At 40.3% G+C, this 23301-nt stretch overlaps 1 protein-coding gene across 9 annotated transcripts in view; it reads right to left on the bottom strand.

The window, feature by feature from the left end:
- The window catches only part of DGKG (diacylglycerol kinase gamma), a 247568-nt gene that overhangs the window by 17056 nt on the left and 207211 nt on the right, over positions 1-23301 (bottom strand). For all 9 annotated transcript variants that reach the window (XR_010726833.1, XR_010726834.1, XR_010726835.1 and 6 more), the window contains 2 exons: positions 15415-15535; positions 13153-13213 (listed from right to left, as the gene is read on the bottom strand). Coding sequence is in view for 6 of the 9 variants with exons in the window: in XM_066241092.1 (XP_066097189.1) it covers positions 13153-13213; positions 15415-15535 (182 nt within the window). In the remaining 3 variants the exon portion in view is untranslated. The remainder of the gene's footprint in view (positions 1-13152; positions 13214-15414; positions 15536-23301) is intronic.

Genomic DNA, 23301 nt, shown 5'->3' with positions numbered 1-23301 from the left:
AAATCCCTTAACCTTCAAAACCAGGTTTGGTTAACTGTAATCTGAGGATAGTTGTCCTATTTGTCCTACAAAGTTGTAAAGATCAGATGGTAGACTGTCAATGAAAGCCCATTGTAAAGTGTCAAATGCAAAGTAACAGTTAAATAACTGTTGTCTTACATTGGAGGCAAAGGAAGTTGTATATTAAAGACAACAGAATCTATGGGCTCATTCTCGGAGTTTTAATTGCATTATTGGAAATGACAGTGTGATCACAGAAAGCAATAGAAGAACTATTGGAAAGACCCATCAATATGTTTAAATTAATGTAGCATAAAGCAAGTGGTGTTTGGTAAGAAATGAAAAAAGTCTGAACAGAGTATTTGAGGAAGACTTTTAAGATCTGAGAGGAAGAAAAGGAAATGTGTTGATGAAAAGAGAAAGAGAAGGTGCCAGGGAGAGGGGCCACGGATGAACTGGTTGAGTGCAGGGCAAAGGCTGAGGAATGAGGTCAGGAATATAGACGGGGCAGTTGGGGTGGGACCTTTAAGGACTTTAATGTGAGGTGATGGGAACCATGGTAACTTTTTAAGCTGGAGAATAACATGTTAAAAAAGGAGTTTGAAGCATATTACTCAACAGCTGTTGTCAGGGCAAGATCGAACTGGGAAGAGTCTGGCCAAGAGGGTGCTACTACAAGCTAGGTTTACATGTATCAGGCCCCAGGATATAGGAAGGAAAAGGTGGGACCAAGAGATATGGTGGAGAATTGCTCAGTGATGGAAGCTGAAATGACTCTTATGTTGGTTCCCACCAGCCTGGAGAACTAGAAGGGGAGTCCATCTCTCTGTTTTGTGGTAATCACCAGAGGAGCAACCCAAGAACATATCAAGCACCATTTTGTGTTATAGGCCTTATTGTGGGCATTATGTTTATTCCAAAATTTATGGAAGTGCGGCAGAGACTGGGGACTCTGACAGCACTTCTGTGTGGCATGTAATTTAGCACTCTCTGATGACAGCAATTTGTGGCACATTTCCTTGTGGTAAGCCTTCCCTTGTTCCCTGAGCACACACGTCCCCTGAGGGGAAGAACTTCATTTTATTCACTCTGGTAATCCCGGGGTCAACGCAGTGCCTAGTCAGAGCATGTGCTGTGGAAGTGCAGACTAATCACCCAACCGAGGAGGAGAGAGAATGTCTTGGTGGCCTGGATGACTATGTTTGGGGCAAACCACTGTGCACTTGCCTACATTTCCCGCAGATGGAGCCCTATTTATTTATTTATTTAGATGATAGAAGACTCTGGCTTCTCCTTTCTCTCCCTTAGCTGAGCCATTTATTTGCATGTTAGCACCTTCAGGGCAAAGAGGAGGAAGTAAAAACTCAAATCCTTCTCATTTGGTTTTTCAGCAGTTTTGACGAAGGTCTTGATAGGGTAGGAGTTTGGAGATCCCGGGCAACATGAGATGTGATGTGGTCTGTGGATACTAGTGCTACGGATAGTTGAGAACTGACTGTGTGTATACACACTGAAGGCAAGAAATAGGAGAGCATGTCCTCTTTTGGAGTCAAAGATGTCAGTCTCTTACCCCCTTCCCCCAAATTAAGAGAGGCAAGAGAGTTAAATAGCGCAACTCTAATTTTAGAAGACAGTTGGATGTAGCTAAACCTAACTTCTTAAACCCTGGTGGAAAGAGAATTCACATTTCTGTAGTTGGAACCTACATTTCTCTGGTAATTGGGCACGTTAGGCAATTAACTAAAGTCACTATGGTTTTCTTTTATGTCTTTCATTTTCTTTTTTTTTTAAGTGAGAGGAAGATAGTGAGGGAGAAGCAGATGGTTGTTTCTCCTGTGTGCCCTGACTGGGAATCGAACCTGGGATGTCTATATACCAGGCTGATGCTCTATCCATTGACCAACCAGCCAGGGCCTCTATGGTTTTCTTAAACACCTTTCATAATACTTATAACATCTGACAAGCACTAGGGATAGCAGCCTCATGTTCTCAGTTCTCTGCTCTGTTAAAGAGAGAAGTGATACAGTAGACCAGGGGTCTCAAACTCAACTCAGCATGTGGGCCACAGAGCAAGATCACAGCCGTTCGGCGGGCCGCACTAGGTCTACAAAAGGCAACTGTTATGCAACACTTTTCTCACTGCAGTTGAAAACAAAAAAAAATCAGTACAACAAGCACAATCGTACATGCAGTTTACTCAGCGTCACAAAACGACCAGAAACTATAGTTCGCATCACAACTGCTGTAACTAAGCTAATATCTAGCTAGGATGCTAGAGAAATGAAAAATACAAGTAGGCCCCTAGGTTACTTAATTTTATCCAAAATATTTTGAACTTCGTGGATTAGTCTGCGGGCCGCACAAAATTGTTCAACAGGCCGCGAGTTTGAGACCCCTGCAGTAGACCCTTGATGACAGCTCAAAATTTACAAAACTACTGCGGCATATAATTTCCCCTTTAAAATGGAGTAAATTTTAAAATTACACTAGTGTTGAGAGTTGACTTTGTTTTGCTGGTCGTCTTCTGAAAATCAACACATTTTTATTACTTCAAGAGAAGAAGTAATTTGAGGGATTTATTCCTGAACTTTGCCTTTTCAGGGTAAATCATTCAAATCATGCCCAGCAAAACGGCCAATAATCATAAGTATGGACACTTTCCCAGTTATTTGGTAAGTGTCCAAGTCTGCCCTAATTTCAGTTGGAGATAAATGGAAAGGCACAAACCTGAAAGGTCTCGATTACTCTTTATGATATTTTAAAAAGTCAAAGAAATAGTCCCACTTAAAGTGAGCCTTGGGGAGGCAGTAGGGATTGCAGTTTTTTAGGTTTTAGCTATTTCTGGGTTCTCCAAGATCTTAGGATGCCCTGCTTCCTAAGAGTGTTTCCTGCCATCAGAGGTTTTTAAATGTAGGTGGATAGTCAGGTTTGCTAGGGGTGGAGGAGTAGTGTGAAATTTATCGATAGGTCGGGAAGTTCAACTAGATTATTGGTTCTCCAAGTGTGGTCCCTACATCAGCTACATTGGCATTTTCTGGGAACTTGTCAGAGATGCCAATTCTCAGGCATCCAGACCTACTAACTAAGAAAACGAGCAATCTGTGTTTTGAAAGCTCTCCAGGTTATTCAAATGCATACTCAAGTTTGGGGATCACTGGACTAGAGAAGTAGAATCCCTTTAAACTTTGAGGTCCTACTATTATCTAACTCCAGGAGGAGATTCTTTTATTTTTTATTAAAAAATTTCTTTTCCAGTGATTTGAGAGAGAAAGGAAGGAAGAGAGCAAAAGAGGTTGGGGGGGAATAGAGAGATAAAAGAGCGTCAACTTGTTGTTCCACTTAGTTGTGCACTCATTGGTTGCTTCTCCTATGTGCCCTGACTAGGGATCGAACCTGCAACTTCGGTGTACTAAGACGATGCTCTATCCAGTGAGCAACCTGGCCAGGGCCTGGAAGAAGATTCTTAATTTCAAGGCTCAATGATGCTGCCTAATTGTGATAGTAAAACATGAGAGGTCATCTTACAGTGCTGTAAGCATAGGGCAAATTTTTAAATTACGTATATTTTATATGCATATATCTTGATGTATAAACAAACATTTACTCATTTTCGAGAATTTAGAAATGATGGGAAAAAATTTTAAATCACCTAGAGGCAACTGCTGTTAAGTTTTTGGTATCTTTTTTCCAGTTTATTTCTGTGCTTATATATTTTTAGTAAAATTGCAATCAGCTGTTTTCACTTAACATAATTTGCAAATATTTCTGATGTCAGTAAAAATTCATTAAAAAGAATAATTTTCAGCAGCTGAAAATTATTCTTTTTAATGAATCTCAAATAGCTTATCTAACCCTTTCTCTAAATGGTGGGCTTTTAGGTAATTTCCATTTTTTTTTTGCTATTATGAATAATATAGAAATGGACATTTTTCAACAGTTCAAATGCTCTAGAAATGTTTACCTGAAACTTATGTATTCTTATTGATCAATGTCACCCCATTAAATTTTATTTTCTAAATAAAAAAAGGAAATTGACATTTTTAAACATTGGTTCCTGTAATTCTGTTAACCTGTATTTTACTTAACACAAGTACCTAGGAGTATATGAACAATTTTAAGGGTCAAAGTAAATGAACTGGGTCACTGTATATTAATATTTGCAAGGATCTTCCTGATACACGGCTCCAAATGCTTCCCAGAGCACTGTACCAGTTTATACTCTGGCCTCACTGGTTGAGTGTGCCTGCCTCATCACACCCTTGACAATAATGAATATTATCTTTAAAAGAAAAACAAATTGGCCTGACCAGGCAGTGGCGCAGTGGATAGAGCGGTGAACTGGGATGTGGAAGACCCAGGTTTGAGACTCCGAGGTCGCCAGCTTGAGCATGGGCTCATCTGGTTTGATCAAGGCTCACCAGCTTGAGCACAAGGTCGCTGGCTTGAGCAATGGGTCACTTGGACTGCTGTAGCCCCCGGGTCAAGGCATATATGAGAAATCAATCAATGAACAACTAAGGAACTGCAACAAAGAATTGATGTGTCTCATCTCTCTCCCTTCCTGTCTGTCTGTACCTCTCTCTGACTCTCTCTGTCTCTGACACACACACACACACACACACACACACACACACACACGGAATATGAACAAGGATTATGGATAGAAGACAATAAAAAGAAAAACAAATTGTGCTAATTTGATAAGTGACACATGTCAAGGCTTTCTCATTATTTTAATTTGAAATGCTCTCTCCCTTTTTATCTTAATTTGTTATATAAAATATTATTTCAAAGGTTTACCAGCCCATGGCATTTCTTCTGTGAACAGTCTGTTCACAGCTGCACTAGTATTTTCTCTTGTTGGTTTCTAAGAGCTCATTATACATTATGGAAATTAACCTGCTCATTGAGATAGCTACTGCAAACATCTTGCCCTTAGCCTTTTCAATATCTATATTGATTTTTGACTTGTAGAGTCTTAAATTTGTTAATAGTCAAATATGTCACATTTTCTTCTTTAGAAAGTCCTTGCTCACAGTGTGATTACACTCACCCATCAGTAACATTTCCCCCAGCTAGTAACATTTAAGCCTTCAATAGAATTGTAGTTTTTTTTGTTTCTGGAGTATAGTTTGACTTGAGACATTGGTATATAATGACATTTTCTCAAACAGGCAATTTCTTGGATAGCATATGTTAAACAGTCCATTCCTTTCAGATTAGCTTACAATCTTCCTTTTTGCTTCATTAGTTTTTACGTACTAGGGTTTCTAAGGGCCCTTTTCTGTACTGTTGATTTATCTATACAATATTGTGCCAACCATTGTGGCTTTAAAACTGTTTTAATATCTTGTGGGAAGCCCTTCCTTATAGTCCTTTCATTAAATGCCTTAACCATTGCAGTAGGATTTTGTTTGGGATCCCTATTTAGAAACAAGTTTCTGAATTCAAATCCTTTTTTATATTTGTTAAGTCTTTAAGTCTTATTCATCTTTTTTTATATCTCTCATATTATGTAATGTGTTATAATTATAAATAAAACCATTACCACATTTATACTTTTACTACATTTATTATATATTTTTTATATTTTAATATCTATGATCATTGGTTTTCTCTTTTAGAAATTAGGTTTTTAAACATTTGACATGTTTAAAGAACTAGTTATAGATTTTTCCTGTTTTTAATTATTTAATTTCTACTTTTATCTTTATTATTTTCTTTAATTTTCTTTTCTTCTTTTCTAAGTGCGAAGAGAGGAGATAAAGAGACAGACTCCCACATGTGCTCTGACTGGGTTCCACCCAGCAACCCCCTCTGGGGCTGATGCACTGTCCATCTGGGGCCATGCTCACAATGGAGCTATTTTTTAGCACCTGAGACGAAGGCTCCACCATGCCATCCTCAGCACATGGAGCCGATGTGCTCGAACCAATCAGGCCATGGCTGTGGGAGGAGAAGAGAGAGAGAGAGAGAGAGAGAGAGAGAGAGAAACAGAGAGAGAGAGAAGGGGGAGGGGAAGAAGTGGAAAGGCAGATGGTCACGTCTCCTGTGTGCCCTGACCAGGTATCAAACCTAGGACATCCACATGCCTGGCTTATGCTCTACCACTGAGCCAATCAGCCAGGGCCATCTTTGTTATTTTCTTCCTTTTGCTTCTCCTAACTTTGTTTTATTTTTTTCCTTTCTTTTTTTTTTCTTAATTTTTCTGAAGTGAGAAGCAGGGAGGCAGAGAGACAAACTCCCACATGCGCCCAACTGGGATCCAGAAGGCATGCCCACCAGGGGGCGATACTCTGCCCATCTGGGGCATTGCTAGGTTGCAACCAGAACCATTCTAGGCCTGAGGCAGAGGCCACAGAGCCATCCTCAGCACCTGGGCAAACTTTGCTCCAATGGAGCCTTGGCTGCGGGAGGGGAAGAGAGAGATAGAGTGAAAGGAGAGGGAAGGGTGGAGAAGCAGATGAGCGCTTCTCCTGTGTGTCTTGGCCAGGAATTGAACCCGGGACTTCCACACGCTGGGCCGACACTCTACCACTGAGCCAACTGGCCAGGGCCTATTCTTGTTCTTCTAATTTTGGAATTATTTTTTACTTTATTTTTCCTTTCTTTTTAATTTTTAATTAATTTCAATGGGGTGACATTGATAAATCAGGGTACATATGTTCAGAGAAAACATCTCTAGGTTATTTTGACATTTGATTATGCTGCATTGCCATCACCCAAAGTCCAGTTGTCTTCTGTCACCTTCTAACTGGTTTTCTTTGTGCCCCTCCCCTCCCCCAACTGCTCCCCTCTCCTCTCCCCACGCCGTAACCCTCACACTCTTGTCCATGTCTCTGAGTCTCATTTTTATGTCCCACCTATGTATGGAATCATATAGTTCTTAGTTTTTTTCTGATTTACTTATTTCGCTCAGTATAATGTTATCAAGGCCATCCATGTTGTTGTAAATGATCTGATGTCATCATTTCTTATGGCTATTTTTAAATGATAGATGTATATGAGACTCAAATATACCCCCAAATACTGTTTAAACTATATTTTATGCATTTTTAATGAGAGACTTCTAATTTTTATTATTTTTTAAATAGTTAATAATGGTTGTTTTTATCCTTGAATCTACTATTCTTTAAAAAAATTTTAAATGAGTAATTACATTTTGTTTGTTTAATTACTTAATTTTCTATTATTAATTTGTAGCATTATTGTTTTGTGGTCAAATAAAATTAACCTTTATAATTTCTGCTCCTGGATTTTATATAGTTTTGTTTGTAAACTAACTTATGATCTATTTTAATAAACATTCTATGGATTCTTGAAAAAAATGAGATATTAAAAGCTTTGGTATATATGTACCAAAGCTTTTTAATCCACTCCTCCACTGATGGACACTTAGGCTGTTTCCAGATCTTCGCTATTGTGAACAATATCAATGGAAGAGAACAGAGAACCCACACCTTTATGGACAACTGATATTTGACAAAGGAGGTAAGACCATACAATGGAGTAAAGACAACCTCTTCAATAAATGGTGTTGGGAAAATTGGACAGCTACCTGCAAAAAAATGAAACTAGACCACCAACTTACACCATTCACAAAAATAAACTCAAAATGAATAAACGACTTAAATGTAAGCCGTAAAACCATAAGCATCTTAGAAGAAAACATAGACAGTAGGCTCTCTGACATCTCTCGCAGCTATATATTTGCTGATTTATCTCCATGGGCAAGTGAAATAAAAGACAGGATAAACAAATGGGACTATATCAAACTAAAAAGCTTTTGCGCAGCTAAAAATAAGAACAGAATAAAAAAGACAAACTATACAATGGGAGAACATATTTGACAATAAGTTTGATAAGGGGTTAATAACCAAAATTTATAAAGAACTTGTAAAATTCAACACCAGGAAGACAAACAATCCAATCGAAAAATGGGAAAAAGAAATGAATAGACACTTCTCCAAAGAGGACATACAGATGGCCAATGGGCATATGAAAAAATGCTCAACATCACTAATCATTAGAGAAATGCAAATTAAAACCACAATGAAATATCACCTCACACCAGTCAGAATGGCGCTCATCAACAAAACAACACAGAATAAGTGCTGGCGAGGATGTGGAGAAAAGGGAACCCTCCTGCACTGCTGGTGGGAATGCAGGCTGGTGCAGTCACTGTGGAAAACAGTATGGAGATTCCTCAAAAAATTAAAAATCAAACTGCTTTTTGACCCAGCTATCCCACTGTTAGGAATATACCCCAAGAACACCATAGCATCGTTTCAAAAGAAATGCACCCCCGTGTTTATGGCAGCATTATTTTTCCTTTTTAAATGATAGATGTATATGAGACTCAAATATACCCCCAAATACTGTTTAAACTATATTTTATTCATTTTTAATGAGAGACTTCTAATTTTTATTATTTTTTAAATAGTTAATAATGGTAGTTTTTATCCTTGAATCTACTATTCTTCTTTTTTTTTTTCATTTTTCTGAAGCTGGAAACGGGGAGAGACAGTCAGACAGACTCCCGCATGCGCCCGACCGGGATCCACCCGGCACGCCCACCATGGGGTGACGCTCTGCCCACCAGGGGGCGATGCTCTGCCCATCCTGGGCGTCGCCATATTGCGACCAGAGCAACTCTAGCGCCTGAGGCAGAGGCCACAGAGCCATCCCCAGCGCCCGGGCCATCTTTGCTCCAATGGAGCCTTGGCTGCGGGAGGGGAAGAGAGAGACAGAGAGGAAAGTGCGGCGGAGGGATGGAGAAGCAAATGGGTGCTTCTCCTGTGTGCCCTGGCCGGGAATCGAACCCGGGTCCTCCACACGCTAGGCCGACGCTCTACCGCTGAGCCAACCGGCCAGGGCCGCGAATCTACTATTCTTTAAAAAAATTTTAAATGAGTAATTACATTTTGTTTGTTTAATTACTTAATTTTCTATTATTAATTTGTAGCATTATTGTTTTGTGGTCAAATAAAATTAACCTTTATAATTTCTGCTCCTGGATTTTATATAGTTTTGTTTTGTAAACTAACTTATGATCTATTTTAATAAACATTCTATGGATTCTTGAAAAAAATGAGATATTTAATTTGTTTATAGGTTATAGAGTTATTTTATCTGAGTTTTATCATTAATTTTTTTGCTACTTGACCTCCAAGGCAGAAACAAATATTTTAAAGCCTCTCAATACATTATTTTTGTCAATTTTTTCTTACATATCAATTTTTTTCTTTGGAATATATATTGATACTGTTTTTCACATTATATATTTTGATTCTGTTATTAGATACCTAAAATTTTATGACCATTACATCTCATAATTGAATGCACTTTTTATCAAATGTAAATGACCTTCTTTATTCCATTTTATGTTTTTGTCATGTTGGAAGATTAGTTTGCCTAAAAATAATATAATTAACAATATCATTAGGCCCTGGCCAGCTGGCTCAATGGATAGAGTGTCAGCCAGAGTACAGACTTCCCAAGTTGATCCCCCAGTCACGGCACACAGAAGTGACCATCTGCTTCCTCCTCCATGTCTCCCCATTCTCTCCTTCTTCCCCTCCTGCAGCCAGTGGCTCTATTGGTTCAAGCATTGCCCTGGGCACTGAAGATAGCTTGGTTGATCTATGTTGGCTACAGGTGCTAAAAATAGCTCAGTTGATTTGAGCATTGGCCCCAGATGGGCATTACCAGGTGGATCCTGGTTGGGGTGCATGTGAGAGTCTGTCTCACTATCTCCCCTCATCTTACTTAAAAAAAAGAAGAAAAAACCCCACCAATATAATTTATTAGTTCTAATTTCTCTATGCTTGATAAAAACTATTTTATATATATCTTGCCTGACCAGGCAGTGGCGCAGTGGATAGAGCATCGGACTGGGATGCGGAAGACCCAGGTTTGAGACCCCGAGGTCGCCAGCTTGAGTGCGGGCTCATCTGGTTTGAGCAAAAGTTCTCCAACGTGGACCCAAGGTCACTGGCTTGAGCAAGGGGTTACTTTGTCTGCTGAAGGCTCACGGTCAAGGCACGTATGAGAAAGCAATCAATGAACAACTAAGGTGTCGCAATGAAAAACTGATGATTGATGCTTCTCATCTCTCTCCATTCCTGTCTGTCTGTCCCTCTCTCTGTCTCTGTAAAAAAAAAAAAAAAAAAAAAAAAAAAAAAAATATATATATATATATATATATATATATATATATATATATCTCCTTTTGTTTTGGGTGTATCTCTTATCAGAAGCATATCATTAGATTTTAACTTTTAACTCAATATGAGAGTAATATACTTTATTAGGGGACTTGAATATATTTATGTGTTTTTGTCATGATTGATCTATTTAGTCTTAACCTCTTTTTTCATACTTCAAAAAATTTTAAATGCATACTATTTGCTTTTTCTTTTTGTTACATTGATAAGGTTCATAAATTTAAATTCTCCCAGATTCCAAAGGTGTTTGCCTTGTTTTTAGTTTTACTAAGTGATTATTTATTGAAATTTTCTTCTGAGTAATACTTTAATATTATCAAAATGAAAAGATACAATGAAAAATTTAGCATATTTTTCCTATTCCTTCAACACTATCTCCTAAATGCTTTCCACCCTAACAGAACCTTAGGTATGGGATCCAGGCTACTAATGTTTACATTATATATCTTCTCTCGAAAAGAATGATTTTCATGATTTGCATTTATTTGTATAACTATAATTAACAGTTTTTTAAAGCTTCATTTTAATTTAACTGGTTTCTATTTTTACCAAAAGTTCTTTGATACTGTGATGTCCCAGCATTAATCCTTTAATTCTGAACCATTTCTTCATTGGTGTGTGCCTTCCGGAAAATGTTTCAATAACTGTGCTTCTGTTTTCATTCTTGAAAGTTTAAGAATGACTTATATATTTTTAAAATGTATTGATTTTAGTGAGAGAGGAAGAAAGAGAGAAAGAGAGAGAGAGAGAGAGAGAGAGAGAGAGAAACATTGACTGGGGATAGAACTGGCAATCTCCATGCTTTGGGACAGTGCTCTAACCAACTGAGCCATCCAGTCAAGACTAAGAATGACCTTTCTTTTCTTTTCTTTTCAGAGTGACTTTCTGTAACCTTCTGTTACATCCTGACTTGTGCCCTCCTACCCTAATTCCTATATTGAAGTCCTAACTCCCAATGTGTCTGTATTTGGAGACAGGACCTTTAAAGAGGTAATTAAGACTAAATGAGGTCATAAAGGTAGGACTCCAATCCAGTGGAACTGGTGACTTTACAAGAAGATACCCGGAGTGTATACACACAGAGAAAGGGCCATGAGAGGACACACGGAGAAGGAGGCTATCTGCAAGGAAGAAAGACCTCACAAGGAAGCAACCCTGCCAGTCCCTTGACCTTGCACTTCTAGCCTCTAGAACTGTGAGAAAAACATATGTCTGCTGTTTAAGTCACCCCATCTGTGGTATTTTGTTATGGTAGCCTGAGCAAACTAATATATCTTCATTATGGATTTCCATGTACTGCAGAACGTAAAATCATTGGCTCATAAATTTTTTCATAGTGAGTTGTAGTCTTCAATCTCCAAAAGTTGGCATGGAGAGAGGGTGGAGTGGGGCTAGGAGGAGTATCTGGCTATTTCAAAAACAGTGCATGGATTTAGGAGAATGGCAGTCCAGTTTTCAGTTATCACTGAACTAGGTGTGAGAGGGTTTGACTTCTTCCAGACTTTCTCTTTTTGGAGACAGGAGGAGCTTGGATACATTTTTCTCAATTAAGCTCCATCAAAATTTTAAGTAGTAGAAATTTCCTCCATCCATCCTAATTCTAATAAGGTACTAAGCTATTATTAGTTCTGTTGTCTTTTCCTTAGTCTTTATAGGAACAGAAGATTGGTAAGATCTTGCAGAAGATTTCCTCCTTTGGATAACTTTTATTGAAGATACTATCTCTACAGTCCCTGTCTCTAGGGACTAGTTCTGTAATTGTAGAAGGTACAAAGGACAAAGAGTTACAGAAATACATCTACATCTACAATTCGGGCCCAGTAGAAATCTCATGAAAACCATTTTTCTAATATATCACTTAATGTTCTGGAGGACTCAAAATAGCAGGTTATTGAGGTATCTGAATACTCCACCAGAGTGAGAAAGCTTACTTTTGTCTTTTGAGATCTGTACACTAATGATAGTACAGAGAATTTTACTAATACAAAATCCTCATGAACACCCTGGGCCCTGAACACCAGAACAGGGGGTTCTCCTCACCCCAGTTCCTAGCTAGAGAAGGAGCTAAGAAGAGAGGATGCCCGGCCCCTGTAGTAGTGCTAGTGGAGAGCCAGCACAGGAATGATGAGTCAGAGAATGAGGATGTCCCTTGGTTTCTGTTCTTTCATTTGTTCAGTTCTTTATTCACTTTTCAACAAATAATGTTGTGTCACTATTAGAAAACCAGGCACAGTGTCAGGTGCTAGGTGAACATCATAAACCAAATATAGATAGCTCACGTGGCTCCTGTTTCGATGGAGCTTTTGGGTGGGTCCTCAGGCTGCGATGCACCCACGGCAAGTGTGTCCACACAGTGTAGAAATTCTCCCCCCAAAGGATTCCGTAGGTGACTGGTTGGAAGTTCTAGGTTAAGTGGGCAGATCTAACTTCTACATAAAGAAGCACTTTCTAACAATGAGCAGAACAGTCTTCTTTTTGGGTAAGTTCCTAGCCACTGGAATGATTCAAGCTGAGGCTCTTAAGGTCAGTGGTTTTCAACTGCTGGTCCACAGACCGCTGCAGGTCCACCAGAAACTTCACTCTTTTGCATGAAATTTCTGGTTTTCTGGTACTGGTCTGTGGACCAGCGGTTGAAAACCACTGCATAAATGACATCTCAGAAGAATTGTGAGCTCTTTGAAGACAGATCTATGTCTCATTCAGTTTTGGAACTGGTGTCTCCCAGTGCCTGGCACATAGCAGGTATTCAATAATAGCTTGGTAGGTAAATGAATGGATGGATGAGTCAAGTGAAAGAGAGGTTGCAATAGATGATTTCTCAAAGCCTGTACAATTCTGAGATACAGTGATTTCAGATTCGGTCAGTGCTGCAAAAGGGCCCCAAATAAAGCTTCTCACCTGTAGCTCAAGAGTTGGCAATACTTACCGTGCAAGGTGGCTGCATCCAGGGCTCTCCATCCACTTGCATTGGCAAGAGCTTGTTCGTCCTGGAACCCCGAGAACCAAGATAATACTGTGAGCTCCTCAGAGTCAGAGAATCAGGGTTGTCCCCACCAGGGAAACAGGAGTGGGAAGCCCTTATCTGCCCACCTATGAATGGTTCTCTAAGACTCTCCTGGGGCTTTGTTAAAAATAGATTCCTGAACCCACCTCAAGGATATTGACTCGCTGGGTCCAGAAGTTTGCATTTAGGTAAGTACCATGGGTGATTGTGTTGTTCTGGTCCTCAGACCCTCCTGTGAGAAACACTGCCTTGGGTGAGCAATGAGAGTCACAGAAGTCTGGGAAACAATAGCCAACAAGTTTGGCAGCACTACTGCTGAGCAGACCCTCAGTCGAACAACCAGCCGGAGGACCTACAGGTGGTACCCGAAACTTCACTGTGAAATGAGAAAGGTTATGAAATGGGAAAAGACCTGGTTTCTATGTTGAGGGAGAGTTTGCATCATGTCAATGTCCATGCCAACTTGTACAGAGTACAGCTCAGGTGTGAATGAGTCTTGCCTTGCCCCCAGTCCTAACCATCCCCTTTTATCTCTTGAACAACACGACACTCTGTGGTTGCATGAGCTGTGGACCTGGCTTAGCTGGAAAATGAGGTCATTGGGAATATTGTTCCCACTGGTAGGAGAAACTGTTGTTTTCTTGCCTGGGACAAAGCTCTGGCACTTGGATTGTTTAAAGGAGAGAGACAAGGTGTTCTGACTTCCATCTGTGGAAAAGGTGTGGATTCGTGCGACATCATTTTGGGAGAAAAGGCAGGTGTCTTCAGAGGCCTCTGGTCTGGGTGGGCAAGGAACCATCACCCCCACTAGCCAGGAAGCCCTCACCTGGCAACTGCCCTGTTTTTGAAATTATAAAATGAGGGAGGCAAGTTGTGTTCTAATGTAGACGATCTCGGACTGGCCCTGGGGCTATTTAATATAAAAAAACCCAATAAACCTAATAACAAAACAAATGGTAAAAAGAGAAAGTGGGTTTTTGTTTTGGGGGCTGAGGAGAGAGTCGGAGAAGATGCTGGGGAGGGCTGGGCTCCTGGCTCACCCTGTCTGTTTCTATTTGGAAACGGGTCTACTGAACATAGAGAGAGATCCTTCCCTCTTTTATGTGGCTTTTTTGATTCTTCCAGGATCACGATATTTTATATTCTCTGTGGTCTAGAGAAGCTGCAGCTTGGATGTGCTGACTGGACCTACTCAGTGTGAAGAGTCAGGGAGACCGGGCAGGGAAGGAAGTACAGAGATCTATCTGGAAAAAGAGCGGCCCCAGCACAACAACAGCCCAGAGAAAGAGGGACAAAGCTTTGGGGGAATAATAGGAAAGACAGAGAAGACACAGAGAAAGAATGAAGAACAGGGCTTAGTGGGGTAACCTTCAGCTAAGAGATGTCAGGGAAATAGCTCAGGGGACCTTTCTGAGGGATGCAGGGAGTGTCGAGGGCAGAGTTCTCCTAAATGTGCTCTGAGGACACTCGCCCAAGAGGTTCTGGGGGAAAAGGGCTCTTTGGTCAAATCACTTGGGGAAACCTGCATGCTATGCAGGGAAACCTGTCCCCTCTAGGAGGTCCCCAAGGCTCACTAATTGATTTGATCTGTAGAAATAGAACGGGACAAGGAAAGACGTAAAGACTTCTGAAATAATCAGGTGGGAAGAGTCTGATTAGTTGCACTGATGAAACAGAAGCAACTGAAATCAGAGGATCCCCTCCTTCAGACTCCTTCTCTTCTAGGAGTCTGCAGTGGCTGACCTGTGTTGTCCATACCCTGAAGAGTCACCTTCCTCTTAGTCAACTATGATGGGTTTCTTGGTGTTGCTGGGTTAGCTCTATAAAGGCATATAGGAGATAGGATAAAGGCACTATTCAAGAAAAAGCAGAGCAGAAAACCTGGTTTTTGCCAGTATACCCTTCGGCATACATCTAACATTTTAATTTGTAAAGATTAAAAAAGCAAGGAGTCTTACACTCCTGTTTAGAGAATTTCACCAATTTATTCTAAGGTCACAGCAAACTAGTTGTGGTCAGCCCTCTGGTTTATGTCCTGGATGATGACTTCATTATATCCTGGGAAGTGGTCTCCAAAGAAAGACACTCTTTATAAATGTTATCAAGCTCTGTCCCCCATGGTTCTCGCACTCATATCTAGGAAGTTCAGGAGCCTTGGAGGCTGCTGGGTAATGAAGAAGATACCTGATGGTGACAGAGGAGCACTGGCCCAGCCTCCTGCCCGCACTCTTCAGGCCAGTGTAGATCTGCCCCATTTCCATGGCTCCCTCCAGCCCCACCACTTCAAGAAGCTGGTCGCTGAGGTCTGCAGAGGGAGACAAACAAAAACAGTACATACTCACCTCTCTCTTCCTCAGGCAGGTTTTGGTCAGAAGGTCTGGTTCCTATATGGCCAATTCAGACCTATCTATATCTCTTCACCTCCCACCAAATAGCATTTTCATACTCGTTCTGAATAAGGAATTTCTTCAAAGGTCATTGTACCTTTTTAGGGACAGAAACCCAGTTCTAGTGAAAAAAGGTTACGATTCAGAACATTTATTTACATCCAATAAATAGGTTGGCATATCAAGAGACTGCTTCAAATATGGAGTAACATAAATGATGAACCAGCTAATTGTGAAATTATTTTCAAGCTAAAAAGACCCTGGATTGGGATTAATATAGGAAGGAATGTCGGTGAAGGTCATTATCCATAGCTGGATCAAGTTTCTCTTCTTTGAAAGTCTGAATAACATTTTGGCCCTACGGATGATGACTGATGGTTAATTAACCTCAATTTTGGCCTGTGGTAAACCAGTGGTGAGCTAACCTCCTTGGACATCCTTGGGGAAATCAGTGACCTTTTTCAGGACACCAGGTGCCTAATCTGAGCCAAGGAAAAGAATATTTCACCTACACCAGATTATTCTGGGTCCACAGTAGAAAAAGAGGAACAGAAAATATTAGTCTCAGGCTCAGAGTCACATAGTACCGAAGGCCTCCCTCAGGGGCAGTTACTTCTGATTCCACACCTGGAAGAGGTCCTTTTCTCCCCCCAAAGCTCCTGAGGTTTAGATTATGCCTGCCCAGTTTCTTGTGAAAGCAATGACAGGATTAAGATTTGATGTTGGGCTCAAGACTCACTTTTAGAACACAACTTTTATTTATTTAAAATAAAAGCAAAATAAATAAAAGGGCAGATGCTTTTTAATTTTTTTTTATTTTTATTATTATTATTTTTAGTGAGAAGAGGGAAGACTTCCTCTTGTGTGAAGACTTCCTTTAGTGAGAAGAGACAGACTCTCACGTGTGCCCCAACCAGGATACACCCGGCAAGCCCACTAGGGGCGATACTCAAAGAGCAGGTTCTTTAAATGCTTCCATTCCTTTTCAAAGGGACTTTTTTTCATTGGTTGTAACTAATCATTAACATCCTATTAATATCCACAAACTAAAAAAATTCTGTCTGTCAATGCTTTTGTTTATTTAACAGATGGCTTCTGTTTTCTAAGGAACCTCCTGATACATTGTAGTAGTGTTTGTTAGCATTGGCAAGCAGATATTTCAGTTTCTTTTTACTTTTTTGTTTGTTTGTTTACACAAGACTATTATTTATAAAATATTCTCTTGAAGGATGTATTTCTAGTGAAGACAGTTAAACAAACCATTGGGTTGACCACAAAATGTGTCAACATTGCTAATGTCTAACCTACTGGTGATCACTTGATGAACATCAACTGCCAACAGATCCACAAATTGCATTAGTCTTTTAGTGACAGGCATGTAGCTTTGCCCTCTACATCCATCGAAACTCCAATTCTTCTTCTCTGGTACTCTTTCCTTTTCTTTTTTTCCCCCCACATCTATGAAAAGATGCTGTCTCCTTAATGTCTCCATCTCATTTGGACTTGGGACAAGAAGTCATGAAAGGGCAATGTTTGTTTAGGAGAACACTCCAGGCTCTCTTAAGAAGTTTACTTCCAATAAACAACACATGTCTAAACCTCTACAGTCACTTAATTAGTTCCCTTCTTACCAAAGCGTGTTAAATAACCATTGGATAATCCTTTTTAAATTTAAAGACATTAATTTTTCCCCCCATTGATTTGAGAGAGAAAGGGAGAGTGAGAGAGAGGAATGGGGAGGGAAGCAGCAACTCATTGTTCCACCAGTTGCTCCATTTAGTTGCTCACTGATTGCTTCTCATACGTGACCTGAATAGGAGTCAAACCAGAGACCTTGGCACTAAAGGACGACATTCTATCCACTGAGCAACCCAGTCAGGGCACAGCATTGGATAATCTTAATTTACTGTGTCATTTTAACAGTGTCTGTGAAATCAACACGGGTTATGAGAGAGTGATGGAGAAGAGAAGAGGAGGAGAAAGAGCAAGAGAAGGAAAGGAGGAGGAGGAGGAAGAGGAGGGAGGAGAGAAAAACAGAATGTATCTAGGGATGAAGAAGGTGGAGGAGTTATATTGGAGTAGCAGGAAGGAAGAGAAAAGAGAAACAGAACTTTAAAAAAGTTTCTTTAGTGGCAGAGAGACAGATGTTTTATAAAATGTTGCTCTTTTACCAGGCTTTGGTATCTGACAGAGCTGTGATAGTTCATTGTTTCCTTTCCTTGAAATATTTGCTGGTAAGGAGACCTTCTAAGACTTAATGGACTCAAGTGTTTCAGCTCTTATAATGACTTGGTCTTTTAACAAATTTTCCTGTTGAATGGCTTTAACTCTAAAGTTGTTATCACTTCCCACACATTACCTTGCAGTTATCACTTCCCACACATTACCTTGTTTCCTGGCTCTAGAAGAGAAGTAATGAAGGCTGATCTCATCAGCATGGTGGGTGTGTGGGGAGCAGGGGCTTGCGTAAATATGGAACTGAGGAGATAATGTAGGTGCAAGGGTGTTGGTATACTTTTTGCCATTATGCCTTTGAATTTATACTCTGAATCTTCCCTGGCATAAAGAGGTTAGGATGACTCCTGTTTAGTACTGAAGGAAGACATGACTGTTCTTCTATTTCTCTACCATTGTTTACCTGACTTTTCTTTCAACTTCCTAGAATGCCTACCAGAAAATTCTGATATAAAGTAACTTATTTATCTCTGTTTCCCAAACTTACTGGGCACAAGACTCTTCTCTTGTATGATACTTATAGAGTTCTCGGTAGTTTTCTTTGGAAAGCACTTTGGGAAATTCTGGCATCACTGAATTACTTTTGCTTTTTCTGGCACAGAGATACTTATGCACAAATTAAATTTGGTATTAAAATGAAACAAAATAGAGTGCAAATAAATGTCCAGGCACACAGAACAATTAGATGTTTAGACCTTAGAATCCAGGATCAGGACATCTGGTATACCAGGTATCTATTTTACCTTAGGTACCAATGATTTAGACTGTTGTTTTGGCAATTCATATCATCTCTATACTGTCTTTACATGCTTCAAGTCATTCGTATTTAAGATGAAGTGTCCAAACACCTTAGTAAAACAGGAATTCATTTATTCACTCATTTATTTACTCATTCAAAACTTATTGAGTAGCAACCAACTGCCAGGCACTCTGTTAAAAACTGGGGATACAAGATACTTTAGTTTGGAAGGATTTTTGACCAAAAGGGAGAAAAGTGTTAAGTGTAGAAAATGCTCTAATTGAACTATATGAAAAGGGAGGACTGAGTACTGATTCCGACTGGCCAGAGTATGAAAGGAAGGTGTCACTGACATTTAAGAAAGGTCTTGAAGGATGACTACCAAGATAATCTGCTGGGTTAAGGAGAAAAAGGAAGGATATTCCAGGGACAGGAATGATTATGTGTAGTATTGGATAGTCCCAGGATGAGGAGAGAATTCATTTAGCAATAAACCCACTTGGCAATTTTACTAGAGAATGTAAAAAGTATTCCTACCCCAGGAGATTTATTGTCCAGAGATCCCCCCCCCACCTCTAGAACTATAAAAAGAGGGTCTTTGGGCGGGGCACAGCTTGTAGCAACCATAGAGCTAGGCCTTTCAGTACTGCTCTTGGTAACAAAACCTTGTGTAGTGCTCTGTGCGTAGTGAACAATTAATATGCAGTCTCTAAGAAAGGACAAAGGTGAATGGGAAGATCAAAAAGGGAGAATGTGGAAGCAAAGAAAGAAGAGCAAAGACTAGTATTATCGATTTGATCCACTTGATTCCAACTTCAGCATGCAATTTTATACTTGGAAATCTGTTCATGTCATGCCCACACCAAAAATCCTTCAGGCATAACACCAAGTGCTGGGAAGAGAGAGCTATGCAGTCTTTCACACCTGTGATGAGAGAGGAAGCTGGCAGAAAACTTTTTGGAAAGAAACATTTATACTGCTGATTCATTAATTTTTTTCTTGATACTGATCACAAGAAATCATCGACAGAACCTAAGTTCATACAAATATGACATTGTAGCATCATTTATAATACAGGCATACCTTGTTTGATTGTTCTTTGTTTTACTGCCTTTTTACAAATTGAAGGCAAAACCCTCCAGGAACAAAAAGATTGCCACTCGCTTTATTGCAACACTTGCTTTATTGTGGTTGCCTGAAACTTAATCCACAATGTCTCTAAGGTATGCCTGTACTTGAATTTCCTCCTCCCCTATTTCCATCTGTATGAAAATAGGTAAATAAATTATATGGTATCTATATGATAGACTTTTATGCTACCATTTAAATATTTACAAAATTTTAAAAACATTAAAGATGTATATGTTATAATGTTAAGTGCAAAGGAGGGATATAAACTTCCATGTACAGCCTGCTCTCAACCATGTAAGACAATGCATAGAAAAAAAGGACAAATTACCATAAAAATCATAAAGATGGTGAGTTCTGGGTAATGAGATTAAAGGTGATAATTATTTTCTACTTTATGCTTTTCTAAGTGTTTCATATTTTCTATATGTATGTATTAATGTTAAATCTTAAAGGTCCTTAAAAGAAACCCTATCGACTGCTCTTTATACTTGTAAAGATGATGTAAACACCCTGGCTCAGTGCCCAAGGCCCATCCTCATTTGGCAAGAGGCTGCCTGTGCAGTTTCATTTCCTGACACTGTAGGGCTTGGTCCCAGCTCCAGACATACACAATAACACGTAGTTGCCTCCTTTGTGCCACTCCGTATGCTGTACCCCTGCCTGAAACGCCCTCTTCCACCTACTACTGTCCATCCAAACTCAGCTCAGGTGTCATCAACTTCAAAAACCTCCCTGGAGTTTCCATGCCTGCAGTTTGATTTAGATACTCCTCCTTCAACTTCCCCAGGTTGATACCGTCAAAGAAAGAACAAGGGGCTGGATGTATTGTTGTGGTGATTACTATCCCATAGGACCAAGTTTGAATTGGGAAGGAGATAGAAGACTGGATGAAAAGGGAGAAGACAGTTAAGAGACTTGATGAGTTCTAGGAGCAGGTGTTCTGAGATAGTGGGAGGAAGAAGTTTGAAATGAAGGGCTGGTACATGACAAGTTCCACCTGTGGCCCTAAGTGGGGGATGGTGACAAGGGTAAGACAAGGAGAAATGAGGCAAGTTCAGTGGTTCCTAAACTTTGCTGAGTTAGAGTTACAGCAGGTTCTCAAATAATGTCATTTTGTTCAACGTCGCTTCATTGTAACATTGCTGAAATGCCACAGGAACTCAAGTCTTGTTTATATCAATTCGTCTATGGCAAAATTAGTTTCATTGTACATTACTTTGCTTAAAGTCACAGAACCTATTGATGATGTTAATTAAGTGAGGGCTTACTGTACTTGTAAAGTTTTGTTTTTTGGGTGTTTTTTTTTTTTTTTACAGATAATGATGCCTAGGTTGTATAACTAGTTAAATTAGAATGTGTGGGCCTGGAGTTAGGCGTCGCTATTTGTTTTTAGATTCTGAAATGAAGCACAGCTTGGGAACCAATGGGCTCTGGTTTTGGATGCATCATCCCCACAGACCACTGTGTGGTCTTGGAGGATCAGCATCAGCATCACCTGGGAACTTGTTACAAATGCAAATTCGCAGGCCCCACCCCACATCCACTGAGTCAGAAACTCTCTTGGGTTGTGCCCAATAGTTTGTTCTAACAAGCCCTCAAGAAGATTCTTGGGCAGCTCAGTTTGAGACCTTGAGCCCCAGGCAACAGAACTGCCCCAAACATATGCAGGAGTTGGAGTGAAAAGGAATATCAGTAAGTTACTTCCTGATTGCTTTGGTCTAGAGCTTCTTTGCTTGAAATTTAGGAATGAGGAATTACGACACTGACCTCAAAGTGTGGTTATGAGATTAAATGGCAGAGCAGCATGTGTAAGAGTAGGCACTAAAATTATTTTAGTTCATTTTCCTTTTCTATTCCATTCATCCCGACGACTGCCAACAATCTCTAATTGTCTATCTACCTTCTTAGAGCTGTACACAAGAGTCCCCAAACCAAAATATTCGGGCTAAATCATTTAAAGAAAATCTTCCATAGTCCTCATTAGTTCACACATGCACAGAGAGGCAGCGAATCCAGGTGAGCTTTACATTAAATGGGCATCCTGCTCAGTCTGTTTTCTACTCCTTTAATCTCTTCCCAGATTCTGTTCCTTTGCCTACTTCTTTGATCTCAACAGCCCCCGTTTGCTTTTATGTTTTTGGTCCTACCTATGGTGGGGGTGGAGTGGGGGGAGGGGTTTGGAATTTAAAACTGACAGATAAAGGCTGGGAGAACACACACACATGCGCGTGTACACACACACACACACACACACACACACTGTGTCCGTAAAGTCATGGTGCACTTTTGACCGGTCACAGGAAAGCAACAAAAGACGATAAAAATGTGAAATCTGCACCAAATAAAAGGAAAACTCTCCCAGTTTCATACCTATTCAGTGCAGTTCGATATGGGCTCATGCACAGATTTTTTAGGGCTCCTTAGGTAGCTATCCCGTATAGCCTCTACAGACTCGTCACTGACTGATGGCCTACCAGAATGGGGTTTCTCCACCAAACTGCCAGTTTCCTTCAACTGCTTATCCCACCGAGTAATGTTATTGCTTTGTGGTGGGCGCTTCGTTATAAATGCACCAATATTCACATTGCACTTTGGTCACGGATTCGAATTTAGCGAGCCACAGAACACATTGACCTTTCCTCTGTACTGTCCACATCTCGACTGGCATGGCCGTGGGCTGCTTTGCTGTATACACGGTGTTATGTCATCATCTGTGCATGCACACCTGCTGCCACGTCATTCTACAGAAACTGGGAGGGTTTTCCTTTTATTTGGTGCAGATTTCACATTTCTATTGTCTTTTGTTGCTTTCCTGTGACCGGTCAAAAGTGCACCATGACTTTACGGACACACTGTGTGTGTGTGTGTGTGTGTGTGTGTGTGTATTATATACACACACACACACACACACACACACACACACATATATATATATATATATATATATATATATATATACATATTGTATTTTTTTAAGTGAGAGGAGGGGAGATAGTGAGATAGACTCCTGCATGTGCCCTGACCAGGATCTACCTGGCAACCCCTGTCTGGGACTGATGCTTGAATCAACTGAGCTATCCTCAGTGCCTGAGGCTGATGCTCCAACCAACTGAGTCAATGGCTGTGGGAGGGGAAGAGAGAGAGAAGGGGAGAGGGAAGGGTGGAGAAGCAGATGGTCACTTCTCCTGTGTGCCCTGGCCAGGGATCAAACCTGGATGTCCACACACGGGGCCGACACTCTATCCACTGAGCAGGCCAGCCAGGGCAGAGCTCTTATATTTAAGAGGCATATCTGACCTTTCTACTCCCTACTTAAGACCCTTCAGTGGCTCTGGATGTCTAAGGGACAATGTTTTAGTTCCTTAGCTAAGCATGCAACATCAGTTGCTCTCTGGTCTCTTCCCTGCACAGGTAACCCTGTTGCTGGAGAATCCCTTCTCTGCTGGGATACCCCAAGCACCATGCTTCTTCCTTCTCCTGTGCTCAGATGGCGGATCTCATCTATGACATCCTGCTTCTGGTCATCTAACTCTCCCACAGCCACTGAGAGTTGTAGGCGGGGCTGTGTTCTTGTTTGTT

Source organism: Saccopteryx bilineata, chromosome 8, assembly GCF_036850765.1.
Source record: "Saccopteryx bilineata isolate mSacBil1 chromosome 8, mSacBil1_pri_phased_curated, whole genome shotgun sequence".
Lineage (NCBI taxonomy): Eukaryota > Metazoa > Chordata > Mammalia > Chiroptera > Emballonuridae > Saccopteryx > Saccopteryx bilineata.
This window is presented reverse-complemented; position numbering and strand designations above follow the sequence as displayed.